Source organism: Quercus lobata, chromosome 10 (assembly GCF_001633185.2).
Source record: "Quercus lobata isolate SW786 chromosome 10, ValleyOak3.0 Primary Assembly, whole genome shotgun sequence".
Lineage (NCBI taxonomy): Eukaryota > Viridiplantae > Streptophyta > Magnoliopsida > Fagales > Fagaceae > Quercus > Quercus lobata.
In genome coordinates, this window is record NC_044913.1 from 23,763,756 (window position 1) to 23,782,141 (window position 18,386).

The window sequence follows — 18,386 nt, forward strand, 5'->3', positions numbered from 1 at the left end:
CTACATTCCAAAAATATGATAATTATAAATTAAATGTATACTTAAAAAAGACACTTAAAAATAAAATTTTCATGGAACATATATACAAGAACATCGATTATCTAATATATTTTGGAACAAAGGAATGAAAAAAATTCACTGTTCTATGATAAGCATATAGGTATATAATGATAAGTATAGCAATATAAATCACTACAACGCTATTGGTAAATCATTCACACATCAAAGAATCCTTATAATGGTGATAAGTAACACTTGCCAAGTAGTGTGACAGTAAAATTCATACTACACACATCAACTGATTATAAGGATTCTCTAGAAACACTCTGGAAGCGCTACTCTGGAAACGCTACTGATTATAATGAAGCAGCCTATTACTACTCTTGAAACGTTAAAATTCCTACTACACTTGTCAACTAATTAAAGAAAAAAAAAGAGATTTCACACATCCTAAAAATCATGTGGGGTTGTTATATTAAAAGACCCTATTGGTTTTGGCTTCACGCATAAAAATCTATGCAATTAGAACCTATGCGATTATGTAAAGCAATTATGTAAATTAATGGACTATAACCTATGCAATTATGTAAATGAATAAACACGCATAAAAATCTGTAGCACTAGCCCATACAAAGCCAACATACTGTACAATTAGAAAACAAATAAACACGAGAGTTGAACACCATATCTGTGAGGGAGAAAACAAAGAAAAAAAGTACCATTGTAGATTTGTTCGTCCTTGTAAGGAAGAGTTACTGACAAATCTATGAGGGGGGGGGGGGGAACCTTATCAGATAACAATGTTATAGAGGGAAGAGAAATAGGGAGAAAAGAGAGACAAACAAAAAGTGAAGGGAAGAGAAGATTTGAGAGTGCTTATCGTGAAAAAGAGTGAGAGCGCCAAACCAATACTGTTTCCTGCAACAACAAAAGAGAATATATATATATATATATATATATATATATATATATATATAGGGGTTAAGAGCCATAAGGTAGAGAGCTTGTTTTTTTGAATATTTTTATTAGAAAACAAGCGATAGAAAATAAGCCTTCTTTTTATTAGGGTTTTTCATTGACTAAGGATAGTTTTCCGTTGATTGATTTTTTTAATGCTCAAATACTGAAAGATCTGGAAAACTATATGATGAAGCGTGAATTCGTCAGTCGAAATGGGCAGATGGAACTCCCCGTTAGCACCAATGTATCCTTTAAAAGGGTCACCGGTGTGGTGCCTGCCACAACGCCTCCGATGCCAAAGTTAGAACAAAAAAGCAATTCGTGAAATGGAAATGAATGAACAAGAATAGTAATGGGTACTTTCTTAGAGTGTCAGTATCTGTACCTTCTGCTGACAATGTGAGGGTTTTATATATGTGGTTTTGGTTACTAGCCGTTGGAGTGTTAATGCCTTTCTTAGTAACGCCTCCTACCCAATAATGGGGCTTTTAATAGGCTCCCAACGGTCCGTTTCGCTGGTTTCGTAACTGCTCAGGTTACTGGCTGGCTTCATTGAATGATTTTCCTGCCTTCGTCAGTGATGACTGATTTTCTCGTCACTAGGGATGACCTCGTCATTAGTGTTGACTTCGTCAAGGTAATGCATTCTTGTCACTTCCATCAGTTGCCCCTCAGGTTCTGTGGTCGTCTGTGACGTGTCATGAGGGCCATAGAAGGTGAAAAGTTTTTCCTGAGTTGTCTGTGACACTTGGGGTTCTGCTCCGAATTTAATGCATGATGGCGGCGCAGTACGTAATGTGGCCACGTGGCGCATGCTGATTGAAGGTGCTGATGGCATAACCCTTGGGTTTCCTGTTATTTTTCAGTTTCCTTGAATTTTTGGCTTCAAAACTTTTCTTTTCCTTTACTTTAATTTTTGCTCTGAGTATTATCTTTCTCGTTTATTTCTGCGATCACTCCGACTCTGCTCCGGTGACTCCGACCCTGCTTCGGCGACACTTCTTTCCGAATTTTTCTGGCTTCGACCGTTTTGCTCTTCAAGGTATGTTACTCTTTTATTCCCCTTCTGTTCCCTTTCCTTAATAATCTTCTTATGAGTTCTTGATTTTTCCTTTGCCCTTTGCTTTTGTTGTTTTTGTGTTTGATTTTTGGGTTTTTAGGATTGTGTACCCTTTTCATGGTCAATTCTTTTAAGGGTAGGGTAGCTTGCCCCTTGGTCTCTTTCTTTTTTGCTCGCGTAGGGGTGGCTTTAGGTATTTCCAGTGACTTTTTTCCTTTGGTTGAGGACTATATTTTTGAAGGTTGTGGGTTGAGTGTAATTTTGGGGGAACTATCTCCAATATTAGGCCAATCACTTGCTTGGTTTGAGGGAGAAACGAAGAGGATGTCGGAGGTGAGATCTAGCAAACTAGAAACTGGGTTGTCGTCCAGCGAAGGCCCGATTAAGGGTGATATGGCCGTCTCCGTCCCTCGTCAGGTTAGGGCTTTTTATGCCCTTGGGGAGGAGTGTGGGCTGGACGTTGACACCGTGGTTAGGTTCAAGGATAGATTTCAATTTCCTGCGTGGGTCCGTGTTCGTCGGCCTAATCCTAAGGATCGGGCCTGCCACTTCTTCCCTGGTGAAGTATGCTTCTATGAGGCTGCTTTCATTTGTGGGCTTAGGCTACCCGTCCATCCGTTGTTGATGGAGCTTTTGGGTTATTTTGGTATTGCTCCCGGGCAACTTATGCCCAATTCATGGAGGATAGTGATTAACTGTATGGAGATATGGTTGGCCGCTAACGAGGACATGATTAAGGTGAGTGAGCTCGTCTACCTTTATCATCTAAAGGAGTCAAAAGAGTATGGGTATTATGAGCTAGTCCCTTGGACGAGGAGGACTAGAATCGTCAAGGGTTTAGCCTCATCATTCAAGTACTGGAAGTCCCGTTTCTTTTTCGTGTCCAGGGACGATTTTAAGACCCCTTCTAGCGAGGCTTGGGGTGATATCCCAAGGTTACTCCGTCGGTGGGGAACCCCAGACTTTGGTGCGTCAATGTTTCTCCTCGACTGTTAATCTTCATCTTGCATATATGGTCGTCCTTAACCCCTTTAGTCAATTAAGAGTTGGGACGACCTCGTGGACCCACAGATGCTTGCATTCTACTGCTTAGGCCCGGACCCATCTCCCTACGTCTTGCGCAGCATTAATATTAAGGAGAAGAAGAGTAAGTATTTACCTCGTCAGTATTGATCTTCACGTGTGCACTTTGGATTTCTTAGTTTTTTTTTTATTTTTTATTTTTTTTTTTTAGAGATGACGACCAGGTTCAACAAGGACATGTACACTAAGATGAGGTCCAAGAAGGACGAACCTTTGGTGAATATTGGCAAGAAGGGGGTCCGTATCACGGGGAAGGGTCCGTCAGTTCTCCCAACTGCAGACGCCACTCCCATCGTCTCTGGAGTTGAGAATGTACGAGCGGCTTCTCCGGCTACCTCGGGTGAGGAAATCCCCACCCTTTCCTCAAAAAGGCAACGAGTGTCAGCTAAGGAGAAGGAGAAGGAGAAAGTGGGTTTGTCCGTCTGGGATGACGAGGGTGTGGCCGTGGAGCGGGCACATGATGTTGTAAAGGCCGAGGACCTCAAGGTATTTTCTGGAGTGCCGCTCAACGTAGTTGCGAGTCAGCATGTGCACAGGATCGTCCAGGTAAAACCACTTCTGCATTCTTCTTGTTCTCCTCATATATAATTTTTTTTTTTTTTTTTTTTTACTGACGGACTTAATTTCCTCTGTCAGGTGTTGGGGGAGAGCCTTCACCCTGCTTCTGAGTGTCTTACTCAAGAGGCTAAGGTGGCGTCTTTGGCATCCAGGATGGAGGCCTTGGAAAAGGAGAACTCCACGTTGAAGAAGAATCTTATAGAGTTAATGGATGAAGCTACTGCTTTGAAGGAAAATGTCAAGGCCTTGAATGCCGATCTTAGGGTTGAGCATCAACTAAACCTGGAGAAGGACGACCAGCTTCAGGTGGCCAAAGAAAAGCTTAAGACGATCGCTGCTAGGTCCGTCGAAGCCTTCCAGCAAACTGAGGAGTACTCCACAGTGCTCTTTAGTTGGTACTTTAAGGGTTTCGAGCTCCTACGTAGGTATCTCGTCAAACATCCCACTGGGGTTGACCTGCCGAGCCTGGATCTAGAAGTGGTAGATCAAGAGATGGCTGTGGACGAGGCTGCCCAGTCTTCGGCCCCTGAAGGCGATACTCCTGGTGATTCCCTCCCATCTGGTGACGCTCCTGCCGCTGACGATCTCCCCGCTAACGCTCCTACTGACGCCCGGACCTGACACTTGTGTAATTTTATCTTTTTGTGTATGCCTTTTATGTTCTGGGCTACTTGATAGCAAATTTTTTTTTATCTATTTTGAGAATAATGTTTCTTGGCCCAGTGTTTAATGGGTCTTTAGAAAGAACAAGGATAATTGCCCGCTGTTTTTGGGTTTTAATTGGCTTTATGATTTTGCACTTACCTGTTTGTATGACTGTGCTTTTGTTGGTACCTGACATGTCTGAGGTGTTTTGAGTTCGTCTGTACCTTGTACTTAGCATAAATTTCTTAGCTGTGATTTCTTCATTCGTCAATAATTTGTTTATCACCCTCGATCCTTTAGAAGGGCTTGGATACAGCCTGAGTTTTGTTTTGATTTGTTGCAAGGTTCTTGTTCCCTTTTCTTTTTCTCCCTCTCCTCTTTTTCTTTTTTTATGGATTCGTCAGTAGCCTGGATCCGTCAGGCGGGATCTTGTCACTTGCACTTGCTAAAGGATTGTGCCTGCATCAGTGGCTTGTTCCCGTCAAGGCGGGGCCTTCTTACTTGACTTATACTTATTCAAGGGATATTTGTTGCGTTTGTGGCTTCGTTAGTGACTTACATCCGTCAAAGCGATATCTTATCACTTAGCCATTTTTTGGTGACTTACATCCATTTAAGGAATCTTGTCACTTAGGCTTCGTCAATGATTTACAACCGTCTTGGCGGAATTTTATCACTTAGTATTTTTATATGCCTTAAACCCGTTGGAGGGATCGTCAGTAACTTACATCCGTCAAGGCGGAATCTCGTTACTTAGCTTTTTTATGCCTTATACCCGTTGGAGGGATCGTTAGTAACTTACATTCGTCAAGGCAGAATCTTGTTACTTAGCTTTTTTATGCATTATACCTGTTGGAGGGATTGTCAGTAACTTACATCAGTCAAGGCGGAATCTTGTTACTTAGCTTTTACAATTGACTAGACCTGCTTGCACAAAGACATTAGAGGAATAATTCTTTTATTAACTTCAAGAATGAACATGTCCGTTTGTTACATCTACTTGTGGTACTTCTTTAAATGCTCAATGTTCCATGGTCGGGGGAGTCTTTGTCAGTCCAAGGTTTCCAGGTGGTAACTGCCTTGTCTTGAGTAGTGAGTAACTCGATAAAGCCCTTCCCATATGGGACCCAACTTTCCTTGAGTAGGGTCTTTAGTTGCTGTGATGGTCTTGCGCAGGACGAGGTCTCCTATGTCCAGTTGTTTGAGTTTAACCCTCTTATTGTAGTATTCGGCCATCTTCAGCTGGTACTTCGTCATCTTGCTAGATGCGTTGTCTCTTACTTCGTCCAGACAGTCTAAGTTGAGTCGCAGTTCATCGTCATTGTGCCCTAAGTTGAATGTCCCTCGTCTGACACTTGTTACTCCCACTTCGACTAGGATTACTGCTTTCGTGCCATAGGTAAGCCTGAAGGGGGTCTCTCCTGTTAGGGTTCTCGCTGTGGTTCTGTAAACCCACAGGACATTAGGTAATTCTTCTGGCCAGGCACCCTTTGCGTTGTCCAACTTGGTTTTGATAATCTTGAGCAGCGTTCGATTCGTCACTTCTGTCTGTCCGTTTGCCTGGGGGTGCCCCGAGGACGAGAATTGGTTCTTGATCCCAAGGTTTGAACAGAAGTTTCTGAAGCCTTGGCTGTCGAACTGCCTCCCATTATCTAATATGATTGTCAAGGGAATCCTAAACCTGCAGATTATATTCTTCCACATAAAGCTCCGTATTCTTGCCTCGGTGATCGTTGCTAGAGCCTCTACTTAAACCCATTTTGTGAAGTAATCAATAGCAATAAGTAGAAATTTTACCTGACCTTTACCTTGGAGTAGTGGGCCGACGATGTCAATCCCCCATTGTGCAAATGGCCATGGGGAAGCTATGGTCGTCAGTCTCTCTGGTGGAAGCCGTTGCACATTCCCATATCGCTGGCACTTGTTGCACCTCTTGACAATCTCAACAGCGTCCACCTGCATAGTTGGCCAGAAATATCCTATCCGTACTACCTTGTTCACCAGGAATCTGGGGCCAGCGTGGTCGTCGCAAACTCCTCAATGGATTTCTTCCAGTATGTATCTAGCTTCTTCTTCGTCGACACATTTCAAGCAAGGCATAGAGAAGCCTCTCTTGTATAAGGCGTTATTAAGGATCGTGAACCTGGCCGCCCTCTTCTTGACCTTTTTAGCTTCTTCTGTGTTCTGAGGGAGGTGCCCGTCCTGGAGGAAGGATATTATGGGTGTCATCCAGCTGTTTGCGTTCTGGATGGTAAATGTTGAGACCTCTTCAATGCTGGGGTGTTTCTGGATCTCCATCGCCAAATCCATACTAATCTCCCCTTTTTCTGATAACGCTAGCTTTGAGACTTCGTCTGCCCCCATATTTTGACTTCTTGGAATTTGCACGAACTCCATTGTATTGAACTCCCGAGTTAGATGTTTCGTCAGCCTGAGGTACTTCTGCATCCTTTCTTCCTTCGCTTCGTACTCCCCTCTAATCTACCCGATCACTAGCTTTGAATCATTTTGGATTAACAGGTTCTTAGCTCCAAGTACTTTTCCAAGCCTCAATCCCGTTAGTATCCCCTCGTATTCAGCTTCATTGTTGGTAGTCGAAAATTTTAGTTGGACCCCATATTTTAGCACCTCTCCGTCGGGGGCGGTTATGACAAACCCTACTCCCCCTTTCATCTGGGCTGACGAACCATCAGTTTGTATCGTCCATCTATCAACTCCGTCGGTAAGGCTGTCTTCATCTGGAAGGGTGAACTCTGCGATGAAGTCCGCCAGAGCTTGCGCCTTGATCGCCGTTCGGGGATGGTACTCGATGTCAAATTGACTAAGTTCAATCGCCCATTGGACCATTCTTCCGATTGCCTCAGGCTTGTTCATTGATTTCTTGATCGGTTGGTCCGTCATTACGATGATGGGGTTTGCCTGAAAGTATTGTCTTAGCTTGCGCGAGGCTACTATTAACGCAAACGCGATCTTTTCAATCCTTAGGTACCTGGACTCAGCCCCTTGGAAGGCTTGGCTGACGTAGTAAACTGGGAGTTGCTTCGCGCCCTCTTCTCTAATCAGGGCTGCACTTACTGCCGAGGATGACACTGCCAAGTATAAGTATAGGTCTTCCCCTTCTTTGGATGGGCTTAAGAGGGGTGGACTACTCAGGTAACGCTTTAGTTCCTGGAACGCTGCTTCGCATTCGTCAATCCAGGCGAAAGCCTGCTTCAAGGTCTTGAAAAAGGGCAGGCATTTGTCTGTAGCCCTGGAGACGAACCTGTTTAAAGCTGCTATCCTTCCTGTGAGTTTTTGAACTTCCTTGATGGTCCTGGGTGATGTCATGTCGATGATGGCTCGCACTTTCTCTGGGTTTGCTTCTATTCCTCTTTGGGACACCATGAATCCCAGGAATTTTCCCGAAACTACCCCAAAAACACACTTACTTGGATTCAACCTCATCTGATTTTTTTTTTAGGGTTGCAAACGTCTCCTTCAGGTCGTCCAGATGTGTGAGCTCTTCCTTACTTTTGACGAGCATATCGTCCACGTATACTTCCATGTTCCTACCAATCTGTTGACTGAACATTTTGTTCACCAACCTCTGATACGTAGCCCCGGCATTCTTCAATCCAAAAGGCATTACCTTGTAATAATAGAGTCCTTGACTCGTGATGAAAGCGGTCTTTTCCTGATCTTCCTCAGCCATCCTTATCTGGTTATATCCCGAGAAGGCGTCCATGAACGTCAGTAACTTGTGTCCGGTTGTAGAATCCACAAGCTGGTTTATTCTCGGTAGAGGGAAGTTGTCCTTTGGGCATGCCTTGTTTAGGTCGGTGAAGTTTACACACATCCTCCATTTTCCATTTTCTTTCTTTATTAGGACGATGTTCGCGAGCTATTCAGGATAGTACACTTCCCAGATGAACCCTGCCATCAAGAGTTTGGTAACTTCCTCTGCAACTACTTGATCTCGTTCTGGGGCGAAGGTTCTTCGTCTTTGCTGGACGGGTTTCCGTTCCGGGTTCACATTCAACTTATGCTGGATGACTTCTGGAGCTATGTCCGGCATGTCCTCGTGGCTCCATGCGAAGACATCTATATTTTCTTTAAGGAACCTTATGAGTCTTGTTCTCATCTCGGGGCTTATCGTCGTTCCTATCTTGGTCGTTTTGTTTGCTTCTCCTTCTACCAATTCCACTGTTTCCAGGGCCTCCATTCTGTCTTCTTCCTTTTCTTCAATCATTCACGTGTGGTTTTCCTTCGCAGCCAGGACGACTTGATAGCATTCTCCTGTTAGGACTTGATCTCCTTTCACTTCACCGACGCCATTATCTGTTGGGAATTTTACCTTCAAACAGTAGGTGGACGTCGCCGCTTTCCACTTGTTGAGTGTGGGCCTCCCAATGATGACATTGTAGGATGAGGGGTAGTCCACCACTAAGAAGTCTATCTGACGGGTCAACTGCACCGGGTAGGCCCCCACTGTCACTGTCAATGTCACTATGCCCTTGGGGTATACCCTGTCTTCGCTGAAGCTAACGAGTGGAGAGTCAAAAGGGCGCAGTCTCCTCGGATCTAGTCTCAGCTGCTAGAAGGCTGAGAGGTAGATGATGTCTGCAGAGTTGCCATTGTCGACGAGGATCCTCTTGGTATTGAATCCTTCTATATTCAGCATTATGACCAAGGGATCGTTGTGGGGCTGCTTCACTCCTATGGCGTCTCCTTCATTGAAGGACATGTCCTGGTATGTTCGTCTGTGCTTAGGCGGAGGTACGGTGTGGACACTATTTACTTGCCTCTGGTATGCCTTCTTGAGTGATTTAAATGATCCTCCTGAAAATGGCCCTCCTGTGATTGTCTTTATCTCCCCGATCACCTTGTGCGGAGGTTAAGACGGACGGTCGTCATCCCGGGAAAAGGACTCATGCTAGCTTTTATTATCATCCCTGAATTTACTATATTCTCCCTTCTTCACATATTTCTGTAATTTCCCTTTCCGTATCAACTCCTCTATCTGCTCCTTTAGGTCTCTACAATCTTCTGTGTTGTGGCTGTGATCTTTGTGGAACCGGCAGTACTTGTTCTTGTCACGAACATTGAGGGATGAGTGCAATGGTCTGGGCCATTTGAGATAATGCTCGTCCTTAATCTGCGTGAAAATTTTGTCAACAGGCATAACCAAAGGAGTAAATCTTACCGTCCGAGGACTTTTATCATCTTTCCTCCTATTCCTGTCATTGTTCCGACGGTCCGGTTGCTCTCTCTTTTGCCCCCTACGATCGTCTTCTTATTGCCTTGTCTCTTGGTTTCTCTGCATCCTTTATGGCTGCTAAAGCATCTTTAGCGTTCATGTACTTCTGTGCTTTCAGGAGCATTTTCGCCATCGTCTTTGGTGGATTCTTTGCGAGGGAAGCCACGAGATCTCTGGACCTCAGTCCCACTTTGAAGGTCGTCAGTTGCACCTTGTCATCGGCTTCGTCCACCTCCAGAGTCTCCCGGGTGAAGCATTTGACATATGACCTCAGAGTTTCCTTCTCTCCCTGTCTAATGATGAGTAAGTAGTCTGCCGGCCTCTTTGGACGTTGCCCTCCTATGAAATGGCGCAAGAAGGCATTACTCAATTGCTCGAAATTGTTTACGGACGAGGTCGGCAACTTCGTGAACCATTCTCTTGCAGCTCCTTTGAGAGTGGTGGGAAAGGAACGACACAGTATCTGGTCAGGTGGTTGTTGAAGACCTAGAGTCGTCTTGAAGGTATTAAGATGATCTTAAGGGTCCCTGAGTCTGTCGAACGGCTCAAGTTGAGGTAAGCGAAACTTTAACGATATAGGGCATTCAATTTCCAACGCCGTGGTGAAAGGCGAATCCGTAGCCCTTACCATTCTGTCTACGTTTCGGTCCGTCTTCTCCTCAATGGCGCTCCTTAGTTCGTCCATCTCCTTCCTCATTTCTCGAAGGAGATCTAAGTTCTGCTCGTCCGGAGTAGTTGGCCTCTGAGGGGTACACCTCCTGTGGCTATCCCCTTCTCCTTCCAGGTTACCTTTGGATCAGTTCTCTTCCTGTTGGACCTGCTGCAGTTGTAGCTTCATTTCCTGGTTTTGCTTGGTGAGTTCTTCAATGGCGGCTGCAAGGGCTTGAACTTGTTGGGCCAAGGCTGCTGAATCTGGATTGGGTTCCATCTGAATGTAGAGGGTTGATGGAAACTATGTTTTCAAATATGAATCTGAAAATGTCGTTCCCCACAAACGGCGCCAAACTGATGAAGTGTGAATTCGTCAGTCGAAATGGGCAGATGGAACTCCCCGTCAGCACCAATGTATCCTTTAAGAGGGTCACCGGTGTGGTGCCTGCCACAACGCCTCCGATGCCAAAGTTAGAACAAAAAAGCAATTCGTGAAATGGAAATGAATGAACAAGAATAGTAATGGGTACTTTCTTAGAGTGTCAGTATTGTACCTTCTGCTGACAATGTGAGGGCTTTATATATGTGGTTTTGGTTGCTAGCCGTTGGAGTGTTAATGCCTTTCTTAATAACGCCTCCTGCCCAATAATGGGGCTTTTAATAGGCTCCCAACGGTCCATTTCGCTCGTTTCGTAACTGCTCAGGTTACTGGCTGGCTTCATTGAATGATTTTCTTACCTTCGTCAGTGATGACTGATTTTCTCGTCACTAGGGATGACCTCGTCATTAGTGTTGACTTCGTCAAGATAATGCATTCTCGTCACTCCCATCACTATATTTACAAAATATTTTCCAGCGAAACAAACAAAGCATTATGTATTCCCGGAACACAAAGAATGATGCTCCGTTTTCTTACATTTATAGTGAGGTCTACTTATTAAATTTATGGTAGGGTTTATTATGAATTTGAGAGAATGGAACATCATTTATCCATGTTCCAGGAATACCTAAAAATTTTCCATGATGTAAAATGTATTATCAAATGCTATATTAAAGTAGTAGTAAAAGTAAATTTGAAGTTTGAAAATAAAATTTTTTTTTGGAACATATGCTCTAAAGAATGGCTAACCCGCCTACTTTCTTGAAAGGGATAAGTTATCCATGGATTGAGAAACTTTTTGTTTGACATGAAACTAAATAAAAAACACTAAATTGTCAACGAACTTGAAATTACCAGATCATCACGCAATTTATATATATATGCCCTAACTTTTGTATAAGTCAATAATTTTTTCTTAGATTGTTTTTTACCCAAATCACCCGATAATTGCTGAGGCTAGGTGCATGAATAATCTTTGCTGTTAGGACATTTATTAATGAATAATTTAAGAAAAATTGATACATTTTTATGAAAAATATAAAAAATTATAAAAAAATTATTTTTTTTAATGAAAATTTTAAAATAATCCGTTAATTTTTTTTAATCAGTTTTGTGTATCAGCGTATTTATAATGATATTGAGAACAAATTTCTCCCTAATGTTGAACTTTCATTCCCTTGTTAAATGTAGCATATGATAAAGTTTTATTTATTTATTTTTATTTATTTTTTTATACAATATAGAAATCCTATTCTAACCTAATTTAATAACTTGTTTGGATAGATGGGATAGAGTAGAGGGAGGGAGAGTAAATTAAATTAAATTACCTTATTTGGATTTTTTTAAAGGAGGAGGGAAAGGGATTTGGAGGGGTTTTAAGTTTTAACTACTTTTAATTTCTCATTTTTAATTCTCCCTAATTGGAGAGATTTGGAGAGAGAGAGAATAGTGCATAGAAATGTTTGACCAAATAAATTACTAAACTTACCTTTACCATGTTAACAAAATTACAAATTATAAAAAAATTAATTATTCTCATCCCCTTATTTAATTTTAAAAACATCCAAATAAGGTGAAGGATAACTATTTCCTTCTACTTTCTTACCCACTATTCTCCTTCTTTCTACTCTCATTTTACTCTCTCCTCTCTTCAAACTTCTAAACATAGCATAAATATATATGTGTATAAGTTTTCTTCTGGAGACTAGAAACCCATCTCTCATTCCTTAATCTTTCGAGCACCAACAAACACTTCATACTTATAAAATGGCTATCGGATTAAGAGTAGGCAGTATTACATACCATAAAGTTTTAGCTCCAACATATTGAATGCAATTTAAGGCCTGCGGTCCTGACCCCTCTATGTCCGTGATAAATGTGAAGCCTGAAAAGATAAGGCATCTGATTTTGGAGAAAATTAAAATTAAAATTAAAAAATTGCTTAATGTAATCATATCTTATCCAAAAAGAGGAAGACAGTCTGATTTTCATCATTTGTGCAGACCACGTACAAGAAAGAGTTCAAAATTTTGACTCATCAGTTAATGCATGAACCAACCAGCGTGAATCTCATTGTTTCTTAAAATTCCGTGAACTTTTGCCTTTGCCCATTAAAAAGTAAAAGAGTAACTATTATAAAACAGTATAAAGTATAGTTGTGAATCTCCAATTGTGCCCCTAAATTCGGTGAACCTAAAAATCTTTGTCATTAAAAAACAAAAATCAAAAAGAAAAAAGAACAAGCACTTACCTTTCTTTTATTATTTTAAGGTATTAATGCAAGACATAAAAAGAAAACAGAAAACACACATTTTGGTAATTTAAAAAAGATTTGGTATATGTGTTTAAAAACTGAAAACATATGTTTGAAAATATATGTGAAAATTCTTGTGAATGAAAAAATGTGTGAAAAAATATGTAATATTATTTGAGTGAGTGTACCAAACGAGACCTTATAATTATAGTGAGCTTCACAGTTGTCACATGGTCCTATATAGTAACAGTCATAACTTAGGATAATTATATATATCCACCACGTTATGTTTGAGAAATTGCTATATGTCAATGTCACGGACACACACCTGCCTCACCTAAATTCAACCCCAAAATTCAATTCTCAAAATGCTCACCACCCCACACTAGTGAAATTTATTGGTACCTTATCATCATATCACATGATTCATATCCACCATTAAGGCACGCACCACTCCCTCTTTAGCTTTCACATTTATTTTTTATTTTTTTATTTTTTTGCTCTCGCACAGTGTATTTTTAAAATTTTCAACTAGAGATTAATCACTGTTCGCGTTGGGTGGGTCCACGAAAGGGTAAAGTGCTGGCCTAAGAAATTCTTTTCAAAGTGCAGGTAGCAGGACTCGAACTGGGGAGCACACCCAGTCGAGCCCAGTACAAGTACCTTAAAACCAAGAGCTCAACCAATTCGACCAACCCCCTGGGTTCGCTTTCACATTTATTCACATAAACTATTACTGATTCACAATCAAGAGTCCAAATCCTCTATCCCACTTTTCCTACTCCACTATATACCACTCCCTCATTAGCTTTCACATTTATTCACATAAGCTATTGCTGAAAATAGCTTAGAGAGTTGAAAGTGGGAAGTCAAGTCCCTTAGCATTTTCCTACATTAATATGTCATAACAATTTTTATGAATACTGGTGATAATTAGTTAATGGTCAATTAATTAATTTAGACAAATCTTAATACTATTTTCATTAAAAATATAAAAAATTGAAAAATTTTTAAGAAAAAAAAGTTAACAAAAGCCTTAAGACATTGATTTAGAAACTATTTTTAGAAACTTTTTATAGAAAAAAAAAACTATTGATTTTTTTATAACTTTTTTTTCCTTATAAAAGTGGTAGTATTTTTTTTTTTAAATGGTTTATTAATAAATACTCTAACGATACCCAATAATTGGATACAAAAATTAATTACTTTTTTATTTTCTCATAAAAAGTTTTTAAACCAATGTTTTTAAAGCATTCATTAACTTTTTTATTGTTAAATAAGAGATATGAGGTTTGATTCTCATCTACATCATAAAATGATGTGTGTATTGATTTGATGATAAAAAACTATCATTAGTAGCGGATACTATATGTTGAAACTTTCTAAAAAAAAACATTCGTTAACTTTTCTCTTAGTTAGTCACACATTCTTTATGTAAAATTGGGGGAAATAGATGTCTAGCCTTAATTTTTGAACTACGTAGCCAAATAGTCTCATTTTCAAACTATATAACAAAATACCCTTATTTTAGAACTCGATATCGGCAATATCAAGTTCTATACATATTCTTAAGTGAAACTTAACATTTTTAATATCAAGTTTTGCACAAAATTTTTTAAAAAAATTGAAACTCATAAAGCTGGTGTCAAGTTTAAATAAGGAGTATTTTGATACGCAATTAAAAAATACGGCTATTCCACATAAAATAATTAATGATAAACAGTCATTTTCTCCTTAAAATCTGTTTAAGCCGTGTAAACTACGTGCAGCAATAATTTTAACAAACTTTATTATTCTCCTCTCAACTCTCAACGAGATTGACGTGAGCAACATAGGCCCCGCCGCCCAATCACTCCCACTACTAGTCTCTGCTTTCCTTTCTAAATAAACCCAAATCTCTCACTATTCAGTCTAAACAAACAAGCACACACCTCTCTATTTCTCTTTCTGAATCCAGCTCTCTGATCTGAGGTCTGGATTCTCAAACAATGGCCTTTAACCCTTTCATCTTCGTTGTTCTCACCGTCTCTCTCTTCCCTTCCTTCACTCTCTCTCGCACCTTGTTGTCAGAGACTACCACTCACACTGACCTTGATGTCTTTGCTTCACTCCAACAAGCCCAAGCTGTTCTCAACTACAACCCTCAAACACTTCAAACCTCAGACCAACAACAACAACTAGAAGAAGAAGTGCAAACTCTCACATACCCAAATGCCTCTTACTTCTCAGTTCAACTTCACCCACGAGGGAGACTCTACAAAACCCCACACAAGGACTACAAAACCCTCGTCCTCTCTCGTCTCAAGCGCGACACGGCCCGTGTCAACTCGCTCACCACCAAGCTCCAGCTCGCCCTCCATGGCGTCAAGAAGTCGGATCTCCTGCCCGTGCAAACGGAGCTCCAACCCGAGGACTTGTCTACTCCTATCGTCTCCGGCGTGAGCCAAGGCAGCGGCGAGTACTTCTCCCGTATCGGTGTCGGAAAGCCATCAAAGCCTTTCTACATGGTCCTCGACACGGGAAGTGACGTCAACTGGCTCCAGTGTCAGCCTTGCTCCGACTGTTACCAGCAATCCGACCCGATCTTCAACCCGAGTGACTCCACCTCCTACAACCCACTCTCCTGCGCGTCCTCACAATGCAGCTCGCTCGACGTGTCCGCGTGTCGCTCCAACAAGTGCCTTTACCAAGTGTCCTACGGAGACGGGTCCTTCACAGTCGGCGACTTCGTCACCGAAACGCTGTCGTTCGGAAACTCCGGCTCGATAAACACCATCGCTTTGGGTTGCGGACACGACAACGAGGGACTCTTCGTAGGTGCCGCAGGTTTACTCGGACTCGGTGGGGGCTCACTCTCACTCCCCTCACAGACCAAAGCGTCGTCGTTTTCTTACTGCCTGGTAGATCGCGACTCGGGACGATCCTCGACTCTCGAGTTCAACTCAGCCCCGCCCGCCGACTCGGTCACCACCAGTCTCCTCAAAAACAGCAAACTCGACACGTTCTACTACGTCGGACTCGCGGGCATGAGCGTCGGAGGCCAAGCCGTTTCGATCCCAGCCTCGCTGTTCCAGCTCGACGCGTCGGGAAACGGTGGGATCATCGTCGACTCGGGCACCGCCATAACTCGGCTGCAAACTCAGGCCTACAACTCGCTCCGCGACGCGTTCGTCAAGCTCACTCAGCACTTGCCGTCTGCAAGCGGAGTCGCTCTGTTCGACACGTGTTACGATCTATCGTCGCTGAGGTCCGTGAAGGTCCCAACGGTGTCGTTTAAGTTCTCGGATGGGAAGTCTCTGCAGCTGCCAGCTAAGAATTATTTGATTCCGGTGGACTCGTCTGGAACTTTCTGCTTTGCTTTCGCTCCAACGACGTCGTCTTTGTCTATTGTTGGGAACGTGCAGCAACAGGGGACACGTGTCAGCTTCGATTTGGCAAACTCAAAGGTGGCTTTTTCGCCGAATAAATGTTAGTAGGTGTAAAACAGTGAATGTTTTCATTGAAAAAAAAAAAACAAAAAACAAAAAACAGGTAGTGGTACTTTTAAAAATGGTAGTGTAATTTACGTTTTTACCCCTGAAAAATGAGTGGTCTGATATATTGTGATATTTTTAGTATCTAGCAAAGTAAAATCTGAAATGCAATGCTGTAGTATAAAGTGGTTGTGTGGCTGAAAACTGGAGCCCATTTAAATAAATTCCAAAGGAGCTTTGGTTGGTGTGGTTCATAAATTTATGTCAAAATTATTGTACGTTATGGCAAGTTTTGTTTTTTTTGGTAGAATTGTACGTATATGGATGGGGCTATGTGGATATGGGCATCTAGAGGAAAGTAGTACTGTATGGAAAATTAGTAGAACTTAAGGGACTTCTAAGCAAAGTGGGAATGTGACATTTCATGTTGTGGTTGTGTGTGTGTGTTTGTTTTTAAGGGAAAAATGTACATATGTTACTTATGACAAGGAAAGAGATAGGGGTGGACAGTGATTAGCGAAGCTTACGTTGTGAATAGTTTGCATGGGTGACACGACACGTTCAATGAGAAATATGACAGTGGTTTGGATTTTTGTGACTGAGGGGATGTGTGTGCATTGCATTATTCATGGTTGTTTCTTTGAGATGCTATTGTCCTATTGAGATATAGTTTAAGATTTGTTGGATTTTTTTAAGATTTTGTTTGGGGCATAAGACAAACAAATATTCTTTCAGAAGAAAAAAAAAAAAAACATATATATATACACAGACTCAGTTATTAAAATGTTCACAATTAATGTATGAATGTAATATAACTGTACATTAAAAAAAATTGGAATATTTTGTTCCTAGTTCCAACCTTTGGGTATTTTTTTTTTCAAAATTGTATATGTGTTTTAAAATATTGTATAATTTTACTTTTTAATCATCTTACACGTTATAGGCTTCATGTCATCAAAATCAAATTACCTTGATTTCATGAATCTCCTTTGCAACATTACCATTTTTTTATTCCTTAAATTAATGATAAATGCTTTTTGTATACATTTTAAAAGTAGGGAAACGCTAACGAATGTTATAAGCTTCATGTCATCAAAATCAAATTACCTTGATTTCATGAATCTCCTTTGCACATTACCATTTTTTTATTCCTTAAATAAATGATAAAGACTTTTTGGATACATTTTAAAAGTAGGGAAATGTTAACGAATGTCTTTAGGACATTGCTTAAATAATTCATTTAAAAAAAGTTTGTAAGGAAAATTTTTTTTTAATGTTTTGACAGTTTTTTTTTTTTTTTATTTCCCATAAAAGTTGTGTCAAATTTTTTTTAAAGTAGATTGTTAATTAATGCTCTAAGGACATTCGTTAACATGAGCCTTAAAAGTATAATAAAGATTTTGAAATAAATGTGGAAGTTGAGGATTATAAATATAGGTAGACCATTATTTGTAACTAAAATTAACCACTGATGGTGGGTGACAAGGACTTAACTCTCGTGTGGCTTGATTAGGATTCATATCTTGAATTCAAATTCCAAACTCTTTGAGGCGCAGAATTGATTTCAGGATGGCCATTTGTTGTGTGGTTAAGACTCAGTGGAGTTAAGATTAAGCTATGGTTGAATCTATATATTTTAGAGAATACATATATTAGGCGAAGACATAGACTCGATAAAGACGGAACTACTAGGGGACTCCCTTTCCTAAAGATATTGCTTATTGCATATATATTGAGAATACAAGCATTTGTGAATTTTTTATATTTTTTTAGGGACAGCATTTGTGAATTTGATTGAGGCGGACTATCAAATTTGATTGAGGTGGACTATCAGTTTATCACTTCGGCCCGTGGATATAAATAAATAATAAGTACGTACAAAATTAAAAAGGTGAAAATGAAATGTATGAAAGATATAAAGTCAAATTGAATAATTGAGATTTGGAGTGATGTAATGGAGTTATTTAGTTGGAAATACTGTTATGGTTATTGGTTGTTTTCTGCTTTTAATGATGATTGAATTAAAATGTATTAAGAAATAATTATTTGTATATTTTCATTTGCTAATATTTTGTAATATCAAATCA

General features: G+C 40.7%; 1 protein-coding gene across 1 annotated transcript; it reads left to right on the top strand.

Annotated features, from left to right (window-relative positions):
• The first annotated feature begins 14,542 nt into the window (after window positions 1-14,542).
• On the top strand, window positions 14,543-16,582 carry LOC115963788 (protein ASPARTIC PROTEASE IN GUARD CELL 1). Its single transcript, XM_031082955.1, has one exon. The coding sequence runs from the start codon at window positions 14,815-14,817 to the stop codon at window positions 16,297-16,299; it is 1,485 nt and encodes a 494-aa protein (XP_030938815.1). The 5' UTR covers window positions 14,543-14,814; the 3' UTR covers window positions 16,300-16,582.
• Window positions 16,583-18,386: the final 1,804 nt, after the last annotated feature.

Coding starts and splice junctions, on each gene's coding strand:
- LOC115963788 (XM_031082955.1), top strand. CDS start 14,815: ATGGCCTTTAACCCTTTCATCTTCGTTGTTCTCACCGTCTCTCTCTTC.